Source organism: Plectrocnemia conspersa, unplaced genomic scaffold (assembly GCF_051122295.1).
Source record: "Plectrocnemia conspersa isolate PC_06_02 unplaced genomic scaffold, ASM5112229v1 ptg000011l, whole genome shotgun sequence".
NCBI lineage: Eukaryota > Metazoa > Arthropoda > Insecta > Trichoptera > Polycentropodidae > Plectrocnemia > Plectrocnemia conspersa.
The window spans coordinates 22,136,070-22,160,056 of NW_028277175.1; the positions used below are offsets into that span (position 1 = coordinate 22,136,070).

Genomic DNA, 23,987 nt, shown 5'->3' on the forward strand with positions numbered 1-23,987 from the left:
ACAAATAAATAAACTCCTAATGACTGATGATTTTGAGTTCTTAAATAACAATTTTTTTTATATCAGGCACAATTTTGGTTAGTTGTATTTTCATATCTGCCGTGCCGTGGAGTCTATTTCTGTATTTTGTTTTTGTTGCAATATACTTAAAAAATCCCACTTCGCATAAATACGTCGTGGAAAACGGAAGTAAACAAACCAGAGCTTGTTTTGACACCTTGGGGAACTCTTCAGTCAGACTCGCCCAGAAATCGTTTAATGGCTGATATTTTTGTTTCAAATCAGAGTCATTAACTAAATTCTCATAATCCCTTAAGCCCACTGGTTTTACTGTCACGGAAAATGGATTCCGAACCCAGGAATCGTCCTTACTAGCTTTCGGAAAATATTCCGAAAGAGTTATTTTCAAGTAATATTGGTGTTCTAAAAATACTTGTGAAACTTTTTAATCTACTTGAAAATTCAATTCATTTAAACATTCATATCCAAGACAGGAAAACAATCAAAATTATTAGATTCAACCGATAAAATCTGAAATTGTATTTTTTTATCAAAAGATTCAATTTTATCTCTCATATTAAAAATTGTAATACTTTTTTCTTGTTAACATCATTTCACTTTATAAAAATATCCGCCAGATATGCAGATGTATCAACCAGGAAGGATTTGTTAAAAAATTTATAAAATGATGTTGCAAATTATTTTGTGCTTTCAAGAAGACTAATAATTCATTTCGAAGTTCATAAAGTCTTAATAGTACTTTTCCTCTGGATAGCCATCTCACTTCAATATGTGATAAAAGTGCTTCATGTTCACTACCCATTTCATCGCACAAAATTTTAAATAATCTGGATTGAAGTGGTCTAGATTTTACATAGTTTATCATTTTCACGGCTACTTCATAACATTTTTTAAATTTGTGGAAATTTTTTTAGTCAACAGTGCATGCCTATGCAAAATACAGTGACTGCTAGTAGCATATCTAGTCACATAAATAAAGTTCGTATAACAAGCACTAATATCGTGTGATTAATTAACAAAAAAAATATTGTTTAAATAGGATCAAAAACACCGACTTATGAAATTTTTCCCTCCAGATTTTATACACATCAATGTTGAATATTTAACACATATTTTCAAGCTTTATTATCAGATTTATGAACAATTTTAATGTATTAGCAAGACTAACAATTTTTTTAATCTACTCTAAATTTTTGTGAAATATCTATTTAGGCCCCGCGGAACACCTATTTTGGATCCGCGGAACACCAGTGTTCCGCGGAACATAGTTTGGGAAACCATGTGCTATGGTATTGATCCTAACGGTGCGGCGAAAGGGCAAGTTGAAAAAAACGTATATCAAGTGGGACTTAATCAATATCTTTGGAAGAGCTCAAACTTTTGAAAAACTCATTTGATATGAGTCTTTCTCAAAACGAGCGATTTGATTGTATATTTTGGCTAGTTTTTACTCCACGAGTGTTATTATTAATTTTGCACTTAAAAAAAATATATTAGTATAACAAGAAATATATAAAAAAAAAATATACTATATTTTTTAATTAAAAATCTGTAGTAAAAAAAGTTATAATATTTCAATAAATTGTATTATTTAAATTTATAAATTTATTTTCTTAATAATGTCCAATTTGTATGTATAAGTTTTCTTCAAAAATCACATGAAACCCTAGTACTATAAAATGAACATCAGGCATCTTTTTGAATAAGGTTTTGAAGTAAAAATGTAGATATCTAAAATCAAATTTAGTCCTGTTTAACATTTGTGTATTATAAGTATGTTTACTTATATATTAAAATAGTTTATAATTTGTTAATATATTAATGCAGTCATCTAATTAAACTTAAATTATAAATTAATGTAGAGTAAACAAACATTGCGGAACTCTGTTTTATTATCACTAATTTATATTTAAATTAACTGCTATTATGTATAATATATTCACTGCTTATTTAATATAGCAAAAAACAACTAATACAACTTTGTAAAATAACACTAACTAGTTTTTTTTACATAAGCTTATTGAAACGAGTAAAAATATTTAATGAAGAATCACTTATATTTTTTACAAAGTTAATTATTATTGTAATTTCATATTTGACATATTTCAAATCTTAGTTCGACCCATTTATTATATATTTTAATGAACTATAATTTCATCAATTTGATGTTTCGGCAACGATAGTACCGCCATTTTCATGTCTTCAACGCTACTCGTTACCTCAGAAGTCGTGACAATGGCAGGACCATCGCGGTCGAAATATAAACTCAAAGTAAGCTATAATCGCAATGAATTGTGATTTAAATAGCCGCATATTTCTGTTATTATCTCAGAAGTCGTGATCATGTCTGGATCACCATTGCCGAAACATGAACTCAAAGCTACAGAAATATAACTTAAAAATACTCCAGAGGTTAGGATCATCATCTGAGACAAAATCTCAATCGTTTAATCATTTTTTAATTAAATAAAAAAAATGTTATCTAATAATATTTTGACATATTATTGTGGCTCATAAATCAATATTAAAAGTGACACAGTTATATTCTCTTTAGATATTGAAAAGGCGTTCGACACGGTATGGTATGATGGCCTTTTATTTAAATAAGTGGTGATGAACCTTCTTATTTCATACGCACCACAGATGCGTATCTTAAACAAAGGCAATTAATTGTTACTGTGAAGAAATCTCTAGTGATTTCGCGAGAAATATCGACGTCAGTATAATATATCAAGGGAGCATTCTCGGACCTCACGTTGTGTTTATTAGCGATAATATGTAATATTTTCATAATGAGATTAGTTTTACGTTTCAATTCTATAAATGATTTATTTGTAAAATGAAGTGAACGAGTATAATATTATATCTTAAAGTTAAAAAAGGCTTATTTACAATTAATCAAAGAAGAAGCAAACTTAGTAATAAAAATTATTAATTAGACCCAAATCTAATCTAGTATATTAAATAACAAATTTACGCACAGAATCAAAAAACACTGCGTGTATGCGGAACGGGGTACAGTTTAACCCCATTTAGATATTGAGCATCTCATAGTAAATTTCATTCGACTCCATTAGTGGAGAATTTATATTTTAATATTTCTCATAGGCAAAACATATTTAAGTACAAACCATTAAAAATAATAATTTGCTCTCTTCTGTAGAAGCTTGGTAATTATAATATCAAATGTTTACGAAACAAATACAAGCATTAGCTTCTTAAATATTTTTTTAAGGGTTTAAGGGATGTAGACACAAATTAATATTTTTTTATTATAAATAGTTTTGTTACAGTAAATTTTTTTTTTTTTAAATAACAATACATTAATATGCTTTCTTACATATTAAAAAAAAGAAGTTGTTCAGTAGCGTTAAGAGTGGATGAGTGGTGGGAGGCAGATGTGATGTTTTCGAATTTCAACACATCAAACACCAGTGCACACCTTGGCACCGCAGTGTTAGGTTGTTCAGTTTATTTTTTAGAAACGACTCGATCACACGTGTGTGTAAAGATTGATTTCACATTTTGTGGTACCAGCTATTTAAGATGAACACAAATAAACCAGAACGTGACTATTCAGCTTATACGTGATCAAACATCATAGATTTTTTTCTCTCAACGATTTTGTGTTTATCACTAACAAACAATCGGTTAAAATATAATTACAGACTTAAACTATAATATAATACAGCAGGTGAGTTTGAATTATATTAATTTATATAACAAAATTAGATTTATATATAATACATATATCAAAATAAATGAATATATAATAAAACGAGATACAACGCGTGTAATCTCGCCACTAAAATAAGTACATTAGATAAGTGAAATATTTTTGGTAATTATTGTAGTAATATACATTTATTTAATATATAAAATTCGAATTGTGATAATACATTAATTTCATTTGTTTTTCTCATAATATTCAAATAATAAAGTGATCATGAAGATTAACTATGATGTAAGTACTTTTTCAATTGAGTCCATGTACTATGTTCTCTTATTTTATTTCTTAAAAAATATATATTTATACATAATAATATTTTAATATTATATATTAAATTATTATATACAATGAGATATTATCTTCGGATTATTGACAGATTACCCAGTAACAGCTTAACAATACAAAAAAAATAGATTATTTTATAGTACAATATATAATAGACCTTTGACCTCATATGTGTATAATGCTCCATATAAATAAACGACAGTTTACGAGATAATTCATAATTTCCATAGCAATCACGCGTTCTATATTTTCATAATTCAAATCATAATTTGATATTTCATATACGACAGACATGGTTTATTATTTGAGTTAAACGCAAACGTTTACTCTATAAGATTTGACCTTAGTTATTCACAATATTTCCACTCATTGAAATCTTTGAAAAGATTCTCGATTTGTATTGTGTTTGTATAATTGGTCACATTTTCTCTTTTAACGATTTTTACTACGTCAGTAGAGGGTCTTTGAAACGCAGTGACATTCGATTTTTTATAGCTAATACTGTAAATACTCTTTTCAAGTATAGACTTGAAGTCTAGAATTTTCCTAATATAGTGGTACTCATGCAAATGAGTGAACCGAATTTAAAAAAAAAACAAACAACAACAAAAAACACATGCAGTATATTTTTTGTAGAGTTATATTTTCACTAGTATAAATATAATTTTATTAAATCACCTAGTTAAAATGTTCCAAGCAATTGATTCAAACGTTCACTGCTCAATAGCAGTAAAACTGTATTTATTCACAAACACAAGATCTGGTAAGCGTATTTATACATTATCAGATATTTACAGTATTGTGACGTTACATCGTTTGACAAAATAGTACAATATTTAAAATAAACTAAATTTATTCTAATGAAAGTTCATAAACTGTAGTTAGTTTTAGAACTTTCATTAAGGCAAGTTGGTTTGTTTAAATCGTTTTGGTTAGGTTTGAACAGCAAATGGATATTTCGCAGCTGTAAAATATGTTTCATAGACATTTTAGATCAGAATAGAATTATATTTTCTCTAGTAGAAATATATGTCTACCGATAAAAATAGATAGATATGATTTAAATATATAATACACATTCAGTGTAACATATACAGTTCTAAGGAATATTTAAAAATAAATTTCTAATATATATATTTTTGAAACAACTTTTAATACAGTAATCCAAAACCTTCTTCATTAATTTAATTTGTAATATTTAAATTTTAATTCATCATTTACTATAAAAGCTATTCAAAAAAATTGCTGTTAAAAAACACATTTGCTAGAAAAATGTCGGTTTTGGAAATATTGTAGGTTTTATAAAATAACTTTTTTTTTGATATCAGAAAAATAATTATTTAAGAAGTTGAAAAATTCACAAAGATCAGTTATAGCTCTTTTAGGCGTTGAGAAGGCTTTTGAAACTTATTTTTGAACTTATAAACGTTGAAGCCCTGCTTTTACTCACTCACATGATTGTGACTCCAATTTTATTGGGAGTTCTGCAATGCAGTATCTGCGCCCCTTATCTTTCCTCGTTCTAAAGCCATATAACTAGCAACTTGCGCTATATGCGAGCAGATAAATATTCGCTAGAAGGCTGAAAAGCAATTATAAAAAAAGACAGAGACTATTGGGTTTTCGTGGATCAACAGATGCACTTTCCTTGCGTATTAAGATTAACAATAATAATTAAAATACTTCTGTCTTTACTAAGACTTCTTTTTCAATTAGTAGAAACAAAATGAAACTCTAGGCAATTTCAGTTATAGCTCCAATATTCTGAAAACGAAGTAATATAAAAAGCACAACAAGCTCGTGCTGTATAAATCCTCAATAATTCTGTATGGTACAGTATATTCGATAGTTTATTCCGTAAGGCATAATTAAGAATTGCAAGAAATGCTCATCCTAGGGTTACCTCAAGTAGCTTTGACCCCTGTTTCACTTATCTAGGAAAATACAATTCGTACGATTTAGATGTAAACAAAGCTTAACGAAACAATATTTAAATTAAGAACCATCCTTGAAATTTAATGATCTGCATGCAGGTGATTACTGCTGTGACACCTGTAATCCTCGAAACAAGTGAGAGCGATAAGCGACTGATGCTATATAAAAGTAATTGTAGGTACTAATATATTAAGCCAAAATTTTAATGTTGTAATCCTACTAGCAGAATCAAACTTTATCAATCCGATTTGCAATTGTTGTTATATTGTAAATAATTAGGTATTGTTGTTATATTGTAAATAATTATGCAAAAATGTAGTAAAAATTATCATATTTTAAATCAAATAAATAATTTAAAAATTCATGTCTCTTAAAATGTTGTTCTTAGCTCTGACACGTGATCAGTTATTACGTTATTGAGTTTCCTTGATTTTATGACGTTTCTAGATTGAATTTTAAAATCTATATATACATCAGATTAACATGCAAATAAATATGTTTTATATCACTATTTCACTATATCTACAATATAATATAAACAATAAAGACTTGGCATGTCTATGACTCCCATCACATTGAGCTAATGCCATCATGTTAAGATGTGCATTTACGATATACATAAAAAATATATTGCTGTCAATATCATAATCATAATACAATGAATGCCTATTCTATAATTTAACCTTATGCGGAAAATCGTTGTGCATATAATCGACAACTAGTCTTTTTAATTATATAGCAAAACCACATGTTAACCTACTTACACATGGATATAAATATTGCGTTTTACCTTCAACGATACTCTGGATCATTTATCTCTGACTTGAGTTCAATTGCGCGCTTCTAGAATAGTAAAAAAATCTATTCATTACAAATTAACGTATTCTTCAATGACGGAACTAACATGTCTTCAAAGTTCAATACGTTTAAATTGATTGTGTTGGATGTCTTGTTATTTGTCTTTGCTTTTGTAAAAATATGTACACAAGGACAGAAATCTCCGAGAAATACTGAGATGCTGAATCAACACATGTAGTATTTTTCCTAGCAATTCAACCAAGATTAACACTACGATGTTAATTTCTATAATAGAGGAAAAAATAAGATTTTTGCAGAACGCTGTAAAATAATTATTGTAAATACAAAACCTAATGAATCGCGGTAGAAAGTGTTTTTATTTTATGTTGAAGCAATGTTTGTTAATTGTATGTTTAACTACAATATATAATTTCCGTGCAATTAACAAGATATGATCACGCGACTATATGAAATCTTTATTAATAACTGATCGTTTCGTTTGACAGTTTGACGCTTTAAAGTTTAGTTTAAATACAACTAGAGTTTTGTATTAAATAACATCGTACTTATTAATAATATATTGATAGTTAACCTAGCCAGTAAATATAATTTCTTGTAAAAGTAATTAAATAGTTATGCCAACTTTAACGATAATTCAGTTATAAAACTAACGTTAATGATATTAGTCATATTAATAAATAATATTAATATAAAATATGGGTTTCATTCGAATTTATATTTATAATAAAAATTAGGAAATTAATATAAACCAATATAAAGTTAAATAAATGTCACTAAATCACACACTTCAGTTTCAGTCTGGTCATATAAATTATGAGCTGATATTCGTTCATATGTTTATTATATATTGCCATTGTATTTCTTAATGTATGTATATGCTACAGTGAATGTGTATTTTTCAGTAAAAATATATTCTCACTACAGAAATATAATATCACTAAGTCAGTGAAAATATATCAAGCAATTGATTCATGATTTCACTAGTCAATATCAGTGAAAATGTATTGCAATTATACGTATGTTTGGAACATGTGTCGTTGAAGCTTAATTTGACAGTGGCGAAACGTCCATTTGCTGTACAAATCCAAGCCTAACCTAAACAAATTAGACTAGGTTAACTCTCATAATTTTTTTAGTTATTAAAAATATCAGTAAATTATTTTTAATATTCCTTATGTTACAGTGAATGTGTATTATTAATGATGTTATATTTTTAATGCCGTTTCAGTGAAATCATATTCAGATACATTTTCACCGGTAGAAATATATTTTTGCTGGTAAAAATATAATCATATTATATGTTAATCAAAAATGTATTTGAAACTTAATTTTAGAGTTGCGAAGCGTTTGGGTTTGAGTATTTTGGCCTTAACAGGTGATATTTCGCCCTATTTTTTAAATAAAATTCATCAAGTTGGTGATGGTTTGTAGGAAATTTTATTTTAAATCACATCTGTAAAATTGTATTGTCTATGTAAGGTTTTTTCGGGTCTTAAGGCCGAAGGTCTGTGACTTTGCAGCCAGAATAAACGCCGAAAAAGCTAGTTACAGTGCGTCATGAATGCGGCTTTTTGTAGTCAGAAAGCATTGTAGTTGTATTCTGTCAGCTAAGTGCTGGTGAAGTAGTGATATTGTGTCCTCGTGATGCTCTCTGGACGATCCACTGATGTCTTTCGTGTCAATGCGGGTATTTCTCAGTTTGCTTCGTCTGCCCGTCAGCCAGAATTAGTCTCCTAAATTCGCCTGTACGTTTGTCTGAGCTTGTCTCTCCTTCTCGATGTGACAAAGTGTCGCATCTTTTATATTCTTTATTCAAGACAGCTCTGGTAAAATACAGATTAAAATGTTGGTGGGTCAATTGCATCGTTTGTTGCTTTCACCAATGAAATACGTTTACGTCTTGAAGTGAAACTGCAAAATAGGCATTGGTGCTTATGAGTGACAGACAGGTGGTCCGTGAATCTTAGCAATTATTACCCAATTGTCTAGCACTGAGCTATCTTCTATTGATAAGCTTTTTGTCAAGGCGAGTTGGTATTTCCTTTTCATAATGTTTGAAATGACCTCCAAGTTAACAGTGCAATTGGTTGGAACCTACATAGTTTGTAAAATATTGTAAAAACAAATTTACTGCAATAACTTAGATTTAATACTTACCCGTGTAAAATTACGTTTAGAGCAGTGTGAAATTTCACTAGCACCTGTCAGTGAAATTATATTTTCACTAGTCGGAATATACATGGTCGACTCGAGAAAAAAACAAAGGTCATTTGGAATTTTTTTGTTTGAGGAGGAAAAATTCTTGTTTAATATCGATCTCGTAAGTTTTTCTCCGAGGAGGTTAACGAAGGACAGATGAACGAAAGCTAAAATATGGTCGTCATAGAATTTTTTGTGCAAAAACCGTCTCAGAATTTTTGATTAAGGAGAATTAATTCATAAGAGAGCTAAAAAAATGGTCGTCACAGAAAGTTTTGCTTAAAAACCATCTCAGAGTTTTTGTTTCAGGAAAACAAATTGCTGAAAAAAGTCATTTAGAAAATTTTGTTCATATATAATCTCTGAATTTTTTTGAGAAGATATTGATACCGTGCTAAATTTAATTAAATGACGTCCCCATTCGGCCCACCCCTCGTTTTATATATCTAGCGGTAAAAAGGTATTCCGTTATGATTTCACTAAAATGCCCGTGAAAGTATATTTTCATTGATAATACATTCACTATTACATATTTTATGTGTTGATAGTTACTCAGTTATAGCACATTGGACGAATAATAAATATAATAAATAATAACATATTTTCAAATACTAACATATAACCGTTTAGTCTTTTATGTTATAACTATTATCTTAATCACTGATAGTAGAATTCCCGACTTTTCATACTTGTATTGTCACAAAAATATGTGTGTTCAATATTACTACAATAGTAGGACCATCGCTAAATTTATTAGTATGTAGTTGTAATAAATGGGATACAAATGGAATGTGAGGTGGTGAAATGTGGATTTCCACAGGGTTTTATTTTGAGACCTTTATTATTTAATCTATAAATAAATTATTTTACCCTATGTAAACTTTCAGGAAGGATTTATATATATGCTGATGATATAGTGCTAATATATAACTAAAAAACATACAAAAATATGAAAAGAAACATGTAAAGTGATTTGATCCATATTAGTGAATGGATGAGATTATAAAAAATAATAATTAATGAAAAAAAAGTAGCTATATGATATTTATTGATAATTTAGATATCACAATCACTGTAAGTAATTCTCTAATTACAAAAAGTGATACTATAAAATACTAGGGTCTACTTTTAGATAAATCTTTTTTTTATAACCATATTGATTATATAATATTTTTATTCTTCTCAATTGCAAATATTTTATACAGGTTTTAAAATATATTATCGTATAAAACTAGATTAAACATTTATTATGCACATATTCATAGAAATCTAACATATAACATATACAAGTAAATTTTAATTTAGAATCACTTCAGGTTATTCAAAATAGTGCTATAAAAAAATTGTTAAATTTGCCTTATGCTCTCACGAAAGTCATTTAGTATATAAATATTCTAGCATAATATGAACAAATAATGGTAAGCAAAAAAGGCTAAAAAGACAATCTGAATACTGAATTTAAATTCAGAAAACTGCTATATTATTATAAAATTAGATCTGTCGATGATTTACACATCCCTCAAGCATTTTCTGAGAAATTTGGCAGAAATTATTTAAAATATATTGCATATAAAACATTTAAAAAAATACCAAAATCAACTATACTCCATTTGTGTTTACACAGTCAGTTCGAGAGCTATCCGTTTCATCATTATTTATAGTTTAGAAAGAGATAGCAAGTTTGGGTTTATGGCACACTAAAAGCAGTGTGTGTGCATTTAATAGCATACATTTAAATCTAGCTCGATTTTTTTAATCACATAAGGAAAACATATTCTAATCAATCATTTTAATAATTATAACATTAATTATCTTAATTATTATATTGTTCCAAAATTTTAGAAATACATACTATTTATAAATACACTAAAACGTATAATATTTACCCATAACTATTCATCAATTACCATCCACTTTTAGTATCGTGATATATTTATTACACCACAATTAGTAAGTTACTAAATAGTCTTTATCGTATAGTACAGATAATTGGTATTAAATAATTTAACTTCTGTTTTATTTACATGGATTTTGTAAAAGTATTATAAATATTATATTATACAGATATTTTATGTCTCATCTGTAGTTCAAGAGTCGGAGACAAGAATAAATATTTACTATTACAAGTATCAATAGTTTAAAGCGTTTTATTTAAACATAAGTTGTTTGAATCATAATGGAATGTTGTATGCAAATGATAATTTACTATAATAATTTTCAGAATGGAGATTGGCGTTAGAATCATAGGATTCTTCCTCTTGATCATTGATTATGTTACAAGACCAATTTTTTGGTTTTTGTCCAGGACGAATCACAAAAAACTAAGTCCCATTGCTAATCCATTACTGTTGACAAGTGCCACTAAATTAGCAGAACTCATTAGAAGCAAAAAGGTGATTTACATATTTTTTACCATCTACTATATTCGTACAAAAATATTTAATAAAATCATTTACAGGTGACTAGTTCGGAAGTTGTCGAAGTATTTATCAAGAGAGTTCAAGAAGTTAACCCGCTGATAAACGCTGTGGTAGAAGAGAGGTTTAAGCTAGCAATTGAAGAAGCAAATAAAGTTGACAGCTTCATCGAGAGCTTGGGTAATGATGAAGCAATTGTTCAAAAAATCGAAAATGAAACGCCATTCTTGGGCGTTCCAGTAACGGTTAAAGAAAGTTGTTCTCTCTCAGGTGAGTCAGTAATATAGTCAATATTTGTTTTTCTGAGACACAAGTTGATGGATGGTTTTTTTAAGGAATGTCTCAATGCGTTGGATCTATACCTCGTATTGGGACCAAAGCTGTGAGAGATTGCGAGACTGTGGCGCTAATTCGAGCCTCTGGGGCTATACCTATATTGGTTAGCAACACTCCAGAGCTATGCCTGAGTTGGGAGTCCAACAACTTCGTAACGGGGAAGACTAGCAATCCTTACTGTTTGAGCAGGACTAGTGGTGGATCTTCCGGTGGAGAGGTATACTTAATATCTATTTAATATATATGTATAATACGTGTTTATAATTTAATTTTTTTTAGGCTGCATTGATTGCAAGTGGAGCATCAGTAATTGGTATAGCTTCTGATATTGCTGGTTCTATTCGAATTCCTGCCATGTTCAACGGAATCTTCGGTCATAAACCATCACCCGGTTTGTGCTATTGTTAATTTAATAGATAATATAATTATAATAGTTAATTAATGCTTTTATTGTGTTAATTTTAGGAGTCGTATCAATAGAGGGACATTATCCAACATCTTCAGATGAGAGCTTTTCAAATTTTTTAACAATAGGTCCTTTGACGCGCTACTGTGAAGATCTATTACCAATGATGAAAGTTATGTCTGGAAAGAAGGCTAAGGAGTTAAAGTTGGACGAAGCAGTCGATCTAAGTAAACTAAGGGTGAGTTGATTAAGATTTTTGTTGTAAAATATATACTTTTTATTTATAATATATGATTAAAATACAGATATTGTATATGATGGAAGCTGGAAAGTCGCTGGTTATGATCCCTGTAGATAAGAACATTCAAGTAGCTATGAAGAGAGCCATAAAATATTTGGAAGAAAAATGCGGTTCTACTATAGATGAGGTATTTAATATACTATATTTTTAGTAAGTCGGTGGTGTTATCTTAAAGCGTTGATATGCTTGTAAAGAAGTACTGGAAGATCAGATCTAAATTATGTAGAAAATTGTTTGATATGTCTATTGCAGAATATTCAATGATTCCAAAACTAAAATCTATGATATAAGAATGGTCGAAGAAAGAGAAAATGTTTTTTTTTTAAAACCACTATATTGTAATATCTGTATGGTGACACTTTATCTAGAGTTCTCAGTAGTCACGTGAGCTGTGAGATTATGTTAAGCTCACTAAATAATATGAAAATTATACTGCTGGTTTTATATAATATAATTTAGCAGTATCTGCTAATAGCTACATTTTTAATCTCATCGTTGTTGTTAACAAAACAAAATATACTGATGAAAACATTTGTTTCAGACTAAATTTATTGAAATGCAAGATTCTGTGGAGATATCTGTATCAGTATTTTTTGGAATGCAGGACATTCCCAATCTACTTCAAGATGAGAATAATCCTAAGGTATGGAAACATGAAGGTATTTTGAAAGAACAAGTGTTAAAACAATCTTATTTTGTAGCGGAAAAGAAATCTGTATATAGAAATGCTCAAGGGTCTATTTGGCGCTGGAATATTTTCTCCTCATAGTTTAGGTTTCTATTTAATGCATGACACAAACCTTTTCATTCCAAGATATAAATACTCAGACTATTGCAATCAAGCAAAGCAGTTACAGAAGAAAATAGAGGTGATTCAAATTACTACACTGTTTTAAAAAACTGGTGTTTTATAGTAATTTACTTTTCAGGATGCACTAGGAACTAATGGCGTGTTTTTGTATCCAACTTTTCCGATAACTGCATTCTATCACAACCAAGTGTTCACTAAACCAGCCGGAGTTTTGTACACTATGATATTTAACGTTTTAGGACTTCCTTCAACTCATGTACCTTTAGGATTAAATTCTGATGGGTTACCGATTGGAATACAGGTAAGTAATAATGATAAAATATAATTAAAGATACTTTTTAAATATATGCTTATTCGTTTTAGGTTGTAGCAGCTTCAAAACAAGATAGACTGTGTTTAGCAGTAGCTAAAGAGTTAGAAAAAGGCTTCGGTGGTTGGGTTAAGCCACCGTCAAGTGTATAAGAAAAAACTTTTTTTTTAAATATATATACATATATAAATTAAATTTATTATTAAATGTAACCTATATTTTGTAACTGTCGATCGATCAATGTGTTTATTTTGAAAGTGTGATTTGGAGTTGTGCAGTGATATTTGGAGACTGTGGGGCCATAATGTATTTTTGATATTTTGTAAATAGTAATTTTATAACCGTTTAAAAATCGTGTCGTTTATTTCATATGTTATTATATAAATTATATAAATGAGAATAATTTATATTATAGTTCTGTGTAATTGTAATACACGCAGACAGCTAAACTATATCATAGATGTGTGTTCTGTGAAAATCTGATATTGTAGTTTGTTATTTTGTAATTCGAAATATATTTTTAAATTTCTTTAAATTGTTTCTTATTTACAAGCATTAAATGAAACGTATAATATGTTTATTAAAAATAATCTGTTTAACAGTAATGTGTTTTTACAAGTCCTTGTAGCGATAATATTTACGATAGCTCTATCATCATAAGTTCTGGCTCATTCGCCGATACAAATAACCACAAAAATCTATTATTTTAACCTCAAATCGATTTCTCCTGCTTAATTAGACCTGGCTATTAAATCTGTTCACATACAGTAAGAATTAGATAGATTTCTGTATATAAAAAGTGTGTGAATTTTTTCTTTATTTATATTATTAATATTTTTTTAGTATGTTACACTTTTGACCTAGGTTTATTTTTAACGAAGGTACGATTTTTTAATGTTTTTATAGTCACTATTTTGAAAGAAGACGGCGGATCAAAATACTACTCTAACCATTATCTTTCTATTTAGTTTTACGTACTTTTTAATACCCTATCGTATATAGATATTAGCGTTTTGTTAAATTTTAAGATATTATTATGGGTATATGAAGAATTCAAACATACATCGTGACCGTGAACCCGGCCGCAGTTGTCGATCGTGACGATTTAGGCTGTGTAAGAATTTGAAGCACTTCTTTCTTTCTCTATGCATCCAACCTCCAACTGTCCTCGAGAAATTCCAGTTTTGAAACGTCTTTGTGAGTAATGGTCGCGTCCTCTTCAGATACCCGTTAGAGTCAGGACGTCCACACTAGCTGACTCTGTTTTTTCGTCTTGATTCAAAAATATTAAATATAAAAAATCCAATTAAATAATAAAATAAATATGATGGTGACGGGTGGCAATTATACACAAATTGAGCTGCTACAGTGGTATTTATTTGACAGTTTACAACTTAGTTACATGCTATTTAATTATGTGTATGATCGGCGAACGAGGCGCCGCCGATCATCAACTCCCGTCGAAGTCCGCCTAAGAATGTGTTGCCCTCCGCCGCCGTCACAGCAGTGCTGCCAGAGGGCCGCCTAGTATTGGTTATAATAAAATAAATAAATAGGCTCTCCACAATATAAATTCATATATTTATAATATATTGGTGTTAGTGTCGAGGATATTAAGAAAAATACATGTTCTCAATTGTTTTTAAGGGTTTGATAAATTTCATCGCAACTTTTGATCATTCTTTACAAAAACATTTAGATGACAGTTTAGTATTTAAGGGGACATTGAAGACTATAAAAACGAATTACTACAAAATATACTGGAAGTTTGTCGAGAGCAAGTAGTTTTAGAAATGAAAAAATTATCACATTTAGCCATCATTGCAGACGATACTACGGAGGTATCCGAAATTGTACGAACAGTTACTGTTTTTCGTTACGAACTTCATGGAATAATTTATGATCGTTCTTGGGAATTTAGAATTTGAGTTTCCTATGTTGGCAGCACTGTAAATCAGACAGCTGTCAATAATTATGTGTGTTCAAAGTGTCAAATGCTATTTTGCAACAACACATCTACGAAATAGATCGCTTTACCACCGCTCAGCACTACAGAAATAACAATTCTGTACAACTGTATATCGAAATTTACGGAAAGATTATCGTCAATTTCATTGTCATATTGAGCGAATAATTCACAACGTAATGAAACGTTGGATATATGGTTATGTCTGTGCATCAATGTGGAGCCCATTCAGTCAAAAATATCGCTGCAGTAAGTGATAGTGTGGCTGAAGATTTGGAAACGTCGATTCATCGGCGTTCACAGCTTTTGGGCTTTTCTTATGGCTCCCTTTGGTGAATTTTGCATCTGGAGTTGCACTTACATACGAGTATAATTTAAATAATACAAGGACTGAAACACAAAGACCACGGATAGCCAGGAATTTACGCAGATTGGGTCTTAGAGCAGCAGGAAGTTGTTGCTGATTTTTTTTTTCTGATGAGGCACATTTCCGCCTTTATGGATATGTTATTAAGTAAAATATATAGGGGAGAAGAAGATTAAATTAAATTACCAAAAAGTAACTGTTTGGTGGAAATTGTGGTCTGGCCGCGTCATTGGGCCTTATGTTTTTTTATTGTAAAATTCAATGGTAAACGCTATAGGCACATAATAACCGGTTATTTTTGATACGAAATCAAAGATATTGATGTGGATGACATCGGGTTTCAGTAAGACGGCGCAAATTGACGGATGTTTTGCGTGAAAAGTTTCCAGGTTGCACTGTTACACGTTTTGGTGACGTCGATTGGCCGCTAAGATCGTGGGAGTTAACGCCGATGCATTTTTTTGTAAAACAAAACAAACCAGAAACGTTGGAACACCTAAAAACCAACATGCGCCATGTAAGTTCTAGCTGAGATACCACCAGAAATGTACGAAAAAGTCATTGAAAGGATGTGTCTGCTGCAAAAAGTTCAAAGGCGGCCATTTAATTGTTATTATTTTGAATAAAAGTGAAATGAAGTCTGTCGCTGCGTAGTCCAGGATAGACCGAGGTGAAAAATAATCTTAGACAAGGCCATGACCCTCTTTATGTTGATGAACGATGACTTTATGATAACAATATTAATAACAATGACATTATTAATGCGCAAAATAGTGTCGTGAATTGAATGCAGCCGTCGCTGATAAATTGCTAGCCGTTTAGCGATCGAAGAAGTTTATAAACAAATTCATACGCCTCTTATCGGTGGATTTAGTAAAAAAAGTTTAATTGAACGACAAGAGATCGTTTATTTGTATAAACCGTAAAAGTCAGCGATAGAATTATTCGTGAAAACTTTTGCACCCGAAGATCTTTCTACATCGTCTTCGCCCAGTAGTACTCGTAATATCGTGTAAAGTTTGTTTTTAAAGTTTGAACTTTTAAATTTGATTATTTTTTGGTGTTATATGTTTCATTTGAAATAATTTTGGTTTAATTTGAATAGATATGACTTTCATCATTTGGAAAGAAAAAATGTAAAAAACATATTGTGTTTTATTGCGAACGTTTGAGAAGCCGCGTTTGAGTAGTAAATGCATTTGTGTGGGTATATAAACAATGTCAAAACGGCATAGCGTGGTCTATGCTCATTCTACGCTCGATTAAAAATATTTCGGTGTCTCGACAGTTATATTGTCGGTCACGTTGGTAGCGCGATTGATGAGCGATTTGTGCGGTGTTACGGCCAACGTTGACAGAAAAGCGTCGGCGTTCGCGCGCACCGGCCAGACACCGGTTTCGAACGCCGAAAAACAAGCTCCAGACAATACGCGATATGGAAGCCGTCGACGAAATGACGGCGGCCGAGCTGCGCACGAAGCTGGCCGAGTACGGGCTGCCCGTCATGCCCATCACCAACTCCACGCGCGGCGTGCTCGTCAAGAAACTCAAGCTGCTGATGGCGGGCCAGAGCGACGGCGTCGCTCTCGCCAAGTACTCCAGCGGCGAGGACTCCGACCTCGACGCCAAGGAAGTGCGGCCGAAGCGCAAGTCGATGCCCCCGCCGGCCGCCGCGAGGCCGCGCCGCTCCGTCCTCCCGCAGCCCCCGGCGCCGTCTCCGCCCCTCGTCGAGGAGCGTCCCGTGCAGCCGGTCGCCTCCTCGCAGGTAAATTACTTTTGTCTCTAGTCCGTATGCTCATTACTATCATTTTTCTAAATGGTAAAAATGTAAAATTCACATGTTTTAATGCGATGGATGTGGTTAACCATTGTATTTGGATTTCATTGCCGAAAATGTCATTTCGCCTAAATAAGCTGCTAATGTCGGCAGTAATAGCATTGCATCACTTTGCTTGACAACCTATTGCCATTCGCCTTTTTAAATCAGTGAATGCATTGATTTATTCAATACATTCAATTTTACAAAAAATTTGACCAAATAGTCGAACCATCATATAAAATTGTATCTTCATTATGATATTCATTATTCATATTCTCTTTCAGTTCAAATACCCTTCAAGTTATTGAGTTCATCGCTCATATTTTTTGACACAAGATAACTGGGCGCTTTGCACTTTGATGTAGTTATTCCGCTTTATTTTTTTTCATATCAAAAAAGTGTCAATTATATTAAAAAAAATCAAGTATTAGCTTTATTGGAAAGATAATTTTGTGCCATTAGTGTTTAATATGATTTCGAGCTTTTTAATGTCAATTCACAGGTCCATTATGCCAAATTATGTGCTCATCGAATGTTTCCTTTTTGTGAATAGTGACTTTTGTGGATGTAACGGCGTCTCAATAATGGCTTATGGATTTCATTTACTCTAAATGTGACAATTTTGCTTGTTGACGTAGTCATTCAGCCATAAATGAGCCTCATCGCTGAACAAAATTTTGTGGTGAAAATGAGGATCAAGAGCAATCTTATTCGGCCCATTCACCGAACGTACGGCGCACACGATAGTCAAGCGGCTTCAATTCTTGCACGAGCTGGATCTTGTAAGCTAGTAAATGAAGATCTTTCCGAAAAATTTAACAAAGTGTACGGATATAGCTCCAATTGCTGTGCACGATGGTGAATCGACTCATTCAGGTCCTCCTCGATACTACGCTTCACAGCAGAAAGAACTTCTTATATGTATGCGTGATTATTCGAATTACTTGCTTGGTGGGACATAGATGTCGACCATAAAATGTTTTTCGAAATAAATTTGCATAATTTGCAAGCGTTATTCTGATGTAAGTCTATTCATGGTGAAATGGCAAACCAAACAGTACAAATCAGCTGTCAAATTGGCTGTTGTTGGAAAAAGTGTTGCCAAGTAATGTTTTACGTCAATAGAAGTGAAAATGTGGTGTTGAAAAAATATTCAATGTCGATTTAGGGTAGCGAAATTTGGAGGACGCATTCTTGCCAAAAAGTCTTATGAGGAGAAAATGAAAAGAAACTACGATTGGGCTAAAAAGCATGGAAATTGGACAGTTGATGATGCAAAGTTTTATGATCTGTGGATCAAATCGGAGAGTATTTGTTAGACGAACAATCAGCGAAAAAATGACGCCTAATTGTATTGTGCTAATTATATAGCAAAGTGGGGATTGAGTTATGTCGTGGGGTTGTTTCTCAGCAGCAGGAGTTAAAAAACCGTGTAAAAATAGACAGGATTTAAAAAAATTATATTAAAGCAATTTTTAGAACTTCTAGTTTCTACAAATAAAAGAAGATGGAATAAATAAAAATAGGATTGTGACACCCCAATCGCTAGATTTAAATCTAATTGAGGTTTTAGGGGATTAGCTTGATCATAAAATTCGCCAATACTCACTAAATTCCTAAAAAGCCTTATGCAACGGAACGTTAACAGAGTGAATGGGCTAACATATCAATCACTACATTTAAAAATATAGTTATTATACTGCTAAGAATAGTTAAAGATGTGTTATCCAATAGGGGTAGATTATTAGATAAAAAGGCAATTAAATGGTTTTTTTTTATTAGTTTGTTTCAAAAATATTATTTTAAATTGTAATTTAAAGTATATTGGTAAATATACAGCTTTGATCTAAGGACCATCAAACTCAACTAGAGGTTTATTGATTTTACAGGATCTTGCTAAAGGGCGTCATGTAGATAATCCATTTTTTGTGGTACCTCATTTCCATAATTTTTATCTTCACTTAAATTCTTATGATTATCAGGAAAGTAGCCGTAGAGCATGTATGTCATGCCCAATATATTTATATTTTTCAAAGTCATTTTAAATAATGCGTGAACTCTAAACGGGGACGTCATTTAGGAGAGGGTATTTATTCCCCCTTGAATTTGGCCAGAAAAATGCACCTTCGCGAAATCGAAATATTAAAAAAACGATCACAATCACAAAATTGAAACAAATTCCCTGCATTAGACACTTAAACATGCATGATTATTGACAACTGTCTGATTTACAGTACTGGCAACATATGAAACTCGAAGTGGATTAAATACTTGCATCAAAATACAAAAAAAAACGTTGCTTATCAAATAGATACTATTCCCACATAGTTAATTCCTATATTATGTAAAAAGCTGGTGAAAGAAAAACAAAGAAGATTTTTAAAAACGTAATTCAAAATCATATTTTCACGAAGATTGCTTTGAGAAATATCATACGATGGACAAATATAACACATATAAATATATTTAGCGTTTCATATATCAAAGTAATAAAAAATACAACAATAAATTCCATGCAATTAAAAATATGTTGAGAACCACTGGTGTTGTATGAATTATAATAGTGAAAAATTAACTAAATACTATTTACAAGGATAGAGTGAAACATTCGTTCTTTTGTCATTTCATTCTTGGATGATTTTTTTTCAGGTAGTGCTCCGGACATCTGGAACAGGTACAGGTTATAAAATGATAGGAAGAAGGCCTAATTTTTGTGGTTAAATTTAAACTTAATAGAAAATAATACCAATAAATTAAAGTGTACGACATAAATAAACAACAAAAAATATTTTATATTAATTTTATAAGAAATATTAAGAGCCTCTGTTGTAAAGTTGGGTTGAGTAAAATTCAGAAAAGGTTCTTGGGATACACTAGTACAACTCAGATAAAAGCTTTTCAAAATTATCTTGAGAACAAATAGCAAGCTTTTATAAATATGTTACTAACCTTTAATATTTTTTTGTAGGTAACGAAATCGGTGAGCTCCCGTCGTGTGACGCGCACCTATCGCACCAACGACGATTACGAAACCGGCTCCGACAGCGAGTTGGATTCAGCCACTGCCGTCGCGCCCGTCTCGCTGCGCAATCCAATCAAGAATCCCACTATCCCTTCCGCCGCCTCAGTTTCTTACTCAGCCGCTGACATCTCCGACAATCTCAACTCGATCCGAACGCGCCTCGGTCTCGCTCAGCCGTCCGAGCGAACCTACTCTCGCGAGTCCGAGGAGATTGACTCGCCCTACTACAACACCTTTACCAGGAAGCTCACTGCGCTCAAAGTAGACGGATCCTCGACTTTAGACGGCGATCGCTCAAACGGAAAGGACTCGTATGCGACTAGAACTCGATATTCTTATGATAGGCGCGCAGAGTATCCATCCGATTTTAGAACAGCCGGCGAAAAAAATGTCTCAAAAAACAATCTGGTATCGTTAGCGATAGTCGGCGTCGGGGTGGCTTTCTTCGTTGCCGTGTCTTTTGTTTACATGGGCATGAAAAGCGAAGCGCAATTTAATCCGGCCGATCCGAATAACACTATACCTGTCTGCCTATCTAAAGACGACAACTCGAGACCGGGCGAGAATTGTGTGTACGAATCGAGAATCACTAGCGCTACAGATCTATTAAAAATGCTTCATCCGGAATTGACATCTCGGGCGGTCGATTCTAAATGCTCGGCCGGAACTAAGCTACCATATATGACTGAATCTGAAACAGTGCGATTTGTTCAAAGCGTTTATGGAGGAAAGAGTGGCGTTGAAATATCGACTGATTTTAATAATGCCCAAGTCTTAGTGATGAACAATCTAAAATGGGGCATATCAATTTTAAGCGTACAATCTAAATACGGAGAACAGAATGTTATACTCGAAAACATGGATGATGTTGTATCGGAGAGGAGGAATTCGAAGGTCGCTTTGGCAGTTTTGAATCCATCCGTATCTATGAAATGCTTGATAATGCAGAAAGTATATGTTTTATCGATCGTTATCGTCGGAGTTTTTCTTTTGATTTTGGCTGCCTATTTGACCCATAGAGGAATCAGGGCTTATATGCAGCATCGAAAAGCCAAACAAGATGAAGTTTATTCGTTCATCGAGCAGATCGTTGAATATCTATCGCAGGATAATGGAGATGAGACGTCCGAGGGCCAAAGTAAGGCAGTGGCCGTCAACCATATAAGAGACGACCTCATCCCGCCGAAAAATCGCGATAAAATGAGCAAGACTTGGAACGCTGCCATCAAATACATGGAGGAAAATGAAAGCAGGGTTAGATTCGAAGTTGAAAAGATCCGCGGCGAAGAATTCCAATCGATACGTTGGGTATCGCCGTCGGGAAGTCCTAAACCTACTCGTTCGAGCACCCGCTCTTGGCAAGGACAAGCGTTCGAGACTCAACACGGCTCGGTCAATAACTTGGCGGTGTCCCCCACCCCTTGTTTGAAAATCAGACACATGGTCGATAAAAACGATAAGAATGCGAATCTGAAGACTGTTATTCGAGATGCTATACTGGAGAAGTGCGGTACTCAATGCAGAATACTTCACATCGAGATCGATAAGGTGTCCTGCTGCGTGTTTGTGAAATGCGCCTCTCCGGCTGATGCCGGCATCGTCTATCAGAGCCTCCACGGCTGGTGGTACGAGGGCAGTCTCATCACGGTCAAGTATCTGCGCCTGGAGCGGTATATGGACCATTTCCCGTCGTCGCCTTCAGTCGGACCATACCTCAAGCCTTCCAATCAATAGGAACGGATGTCATCTGCATAAATTCATATATAGTAATAGTCGACTTTTAACAATTAGAAATGTGCCCTTCGTTTCCGTGGCTTTAATCGTTGCACAAAATGTTTTTATTGTATTTTTGGGTACTGGCGCGTTGTAACAGCTTTCAGTGTAAGCGTCATCTTGTTATTGTCATTGATAAGGAATGTGGATAGATATGTATGAATTATTTCCTAGGCTTCATTGGAAATATCTTCTGTGAAGACGTTTGATAATTTTGCAAAATCTGGCTGCTGCGTAAGTCAATTCTTCTAATATAAATAAAACGGTTTATTAATTCTGTCGATTCTTTTGTTATTTTTGTATGAATTTGAATGTTTTTTTCTTGCTCAATTTTACTCAAGTTAAATTTTACTTTTGTCATCTAATATATTTTTAATTAAAAATTGGATTTAAAACTTATGCAGCGATAATTATCTATATTTTATCTGAATCTGACGAAACTTATGTACAATAAATTATGCATATTATGATAACTGATTTGAGATTGTAATCGCTTTTAATTATATATTTATGTACTATGACCTGAATTTATTTTTAAATTTATTGTGTGCCTTTGAAAGAATTTTAATACGGAAGCGAGAATGGATAATATTATAGTAAAGAGCTCTATAGGATTGCAAAGTTGCATATATGGTTTTACTTAAAAGTTATAACACTGGTCGTTTTTGTCTATTTGAGTTGTTTTGAATGTAGTATCGTTTTCTTCTAAAGATGAATGCTTTTCGATAAGTTGCTCATCAAAATAATTGTTATATTCGAAAGGCATTTGAAAAGAATTTAAGATATGTTTAAAAAAAGGCAAGCACTTCTGCTGGCTTCGGAAGAAATTTGATGGAAAAATAGTTCAATTTTGAATATAGTATATTTGTATTTATATAATTGATTAAAAATATGTTCAGAATATTTTATATAATGTAGCGTTTTCAATTCGTTGCTCAAAAGTGTCCAGTTATCGGTTTTATGGTTAAAATTATGTATATATTTAACAATCTTACAGATTTATATCTTTAAATAGGGTTTAAAGTTATTAACTGTCTGAGTTTTTAACTAATTTTATTAAAGAACTAAGTGTTTGATTTTTTGTGTTTTGGCGTAACATTTAACTTTATAATAACAATTGTATATTGTCCAGAAGAGTACATCCTAAAATGATTTTTATATTTATAAGTTAATTTTTGTATGTTTTTTTTCTTTCTTTTTTATTATTTTGATTAAAATTAATCCATAATAGTGTGGTTTTATTTTTTGAACATTTTGCCTTGTGGGATTTTTCGACAGTTATTTGTTTTAAGTTTATGTTTAGTCTTTTTTGTTAGATCGATGATGACATGACAATATTATTAAATTATATAATTAATCATTAAATTATAAACTGATGATGGGTTTGACGAATGATTCGAAGGTTGATCTTTTTGTTTATAAATAAACTTTGAATACTTTTTACATATTTGTTTTTAATTTTTCCAAATT

At 31.8% G+C, this 23,987-nt stretch overlaps 2 protein-coding genes across 2 annotated transcripts; both read left to right on the forward strand.

The window, feature by feature from the left end:
- Window positions 1–3,454: 3,454 nt before the first annotated feature.
- Window positions 3,455–14,105, forward strand: LOC148229965 (fatty-acid amide hydrolase 2-A-like). The gene is made up of 11 exons (XM_088198093.1): window positions 3,455–3,715; window positions 11,211–11,382; window positions 11,448–11,676; window positions 11,742–11,959; window positions 12,022–12,133; window positions 12,208–12,386; window positions 12,454–12,576; window positions 12,991–13,092; window positions 13,151–13,318; window positions 13,379–13,561; window positions 13,624–14,105. The coding sequence occupies exons 2-11, from the start codon at window positions 11,212–11,214 to the stop codon at window positions 13,720–13,722; spliced, it is 1,584 nt and encodes a 527-aa protein (XP_088054219.1). The 5' UTR covers window positions 3,455–3,715; window position 11,211; the 3' UTR covers window positions 13,723–14,105.
- A 3,154-nt stretch (window positions 14,106–17,259) lies between these two features.
- On the forward strand, window positions 17,260–23,745 carry LOC148229966 (inner nuclear membrane protein Man1-like). Its single transcript, XM_088196343.1, has 2 exons — window positions 17,260–17,668; window positions 20,691–23,745. The coding sequence occupies exons 1-2, from the start codon at window positions 17,339–17,341 to the stop codon at window positions 22,476–22,478; spliced, it is 2,118 nt and encodes a 705-aa protein (XP_088052469.1). The 5' UTR covers window positions 17,260–17,338; the 3' UTR covers window positions 22,479–23,745.
- The last annotated feature ends 242 nt before the right edge of the window (window positions 23,746–23,987 follow it).

Coding starts and splice junctions, on each gene's coding strand:
- LOC148229965 (XM_088198093.1), top strand. CDS start 11,212: ATGGAGATTGGCGTTAGAATCATAGGATTCTTCCTCTTGATCATTGAT. Junction 12,387..12,453: donor TCGATCTAAGTAAACTAAGG/GTGAGTTGATTA, acceptor ATTAAAATACAG/ATATTGTATATGATGGAAGC. Junction 12,577..12,990: donor GCGGTTCTACTATAGATGAG/GTATTTAATATA, acceptor CATTTGTTTCAG/ACTAAATTTATTGAAATGCA.
- LOC148229966 (XM_088196343.1), top strand. CDS start 17,339: ATGGAAGCCGTCGACGAAATGACGGCGGCCGAGCTGCGCACGAAGCTG. Junction 17,669..20,690: donor AGCCGGTCGCCTCCTCGCAG/GTAAATTACTTT, acceptor ATTTTTTTGTAG/GTAACGAAATCGGTGAGCTC.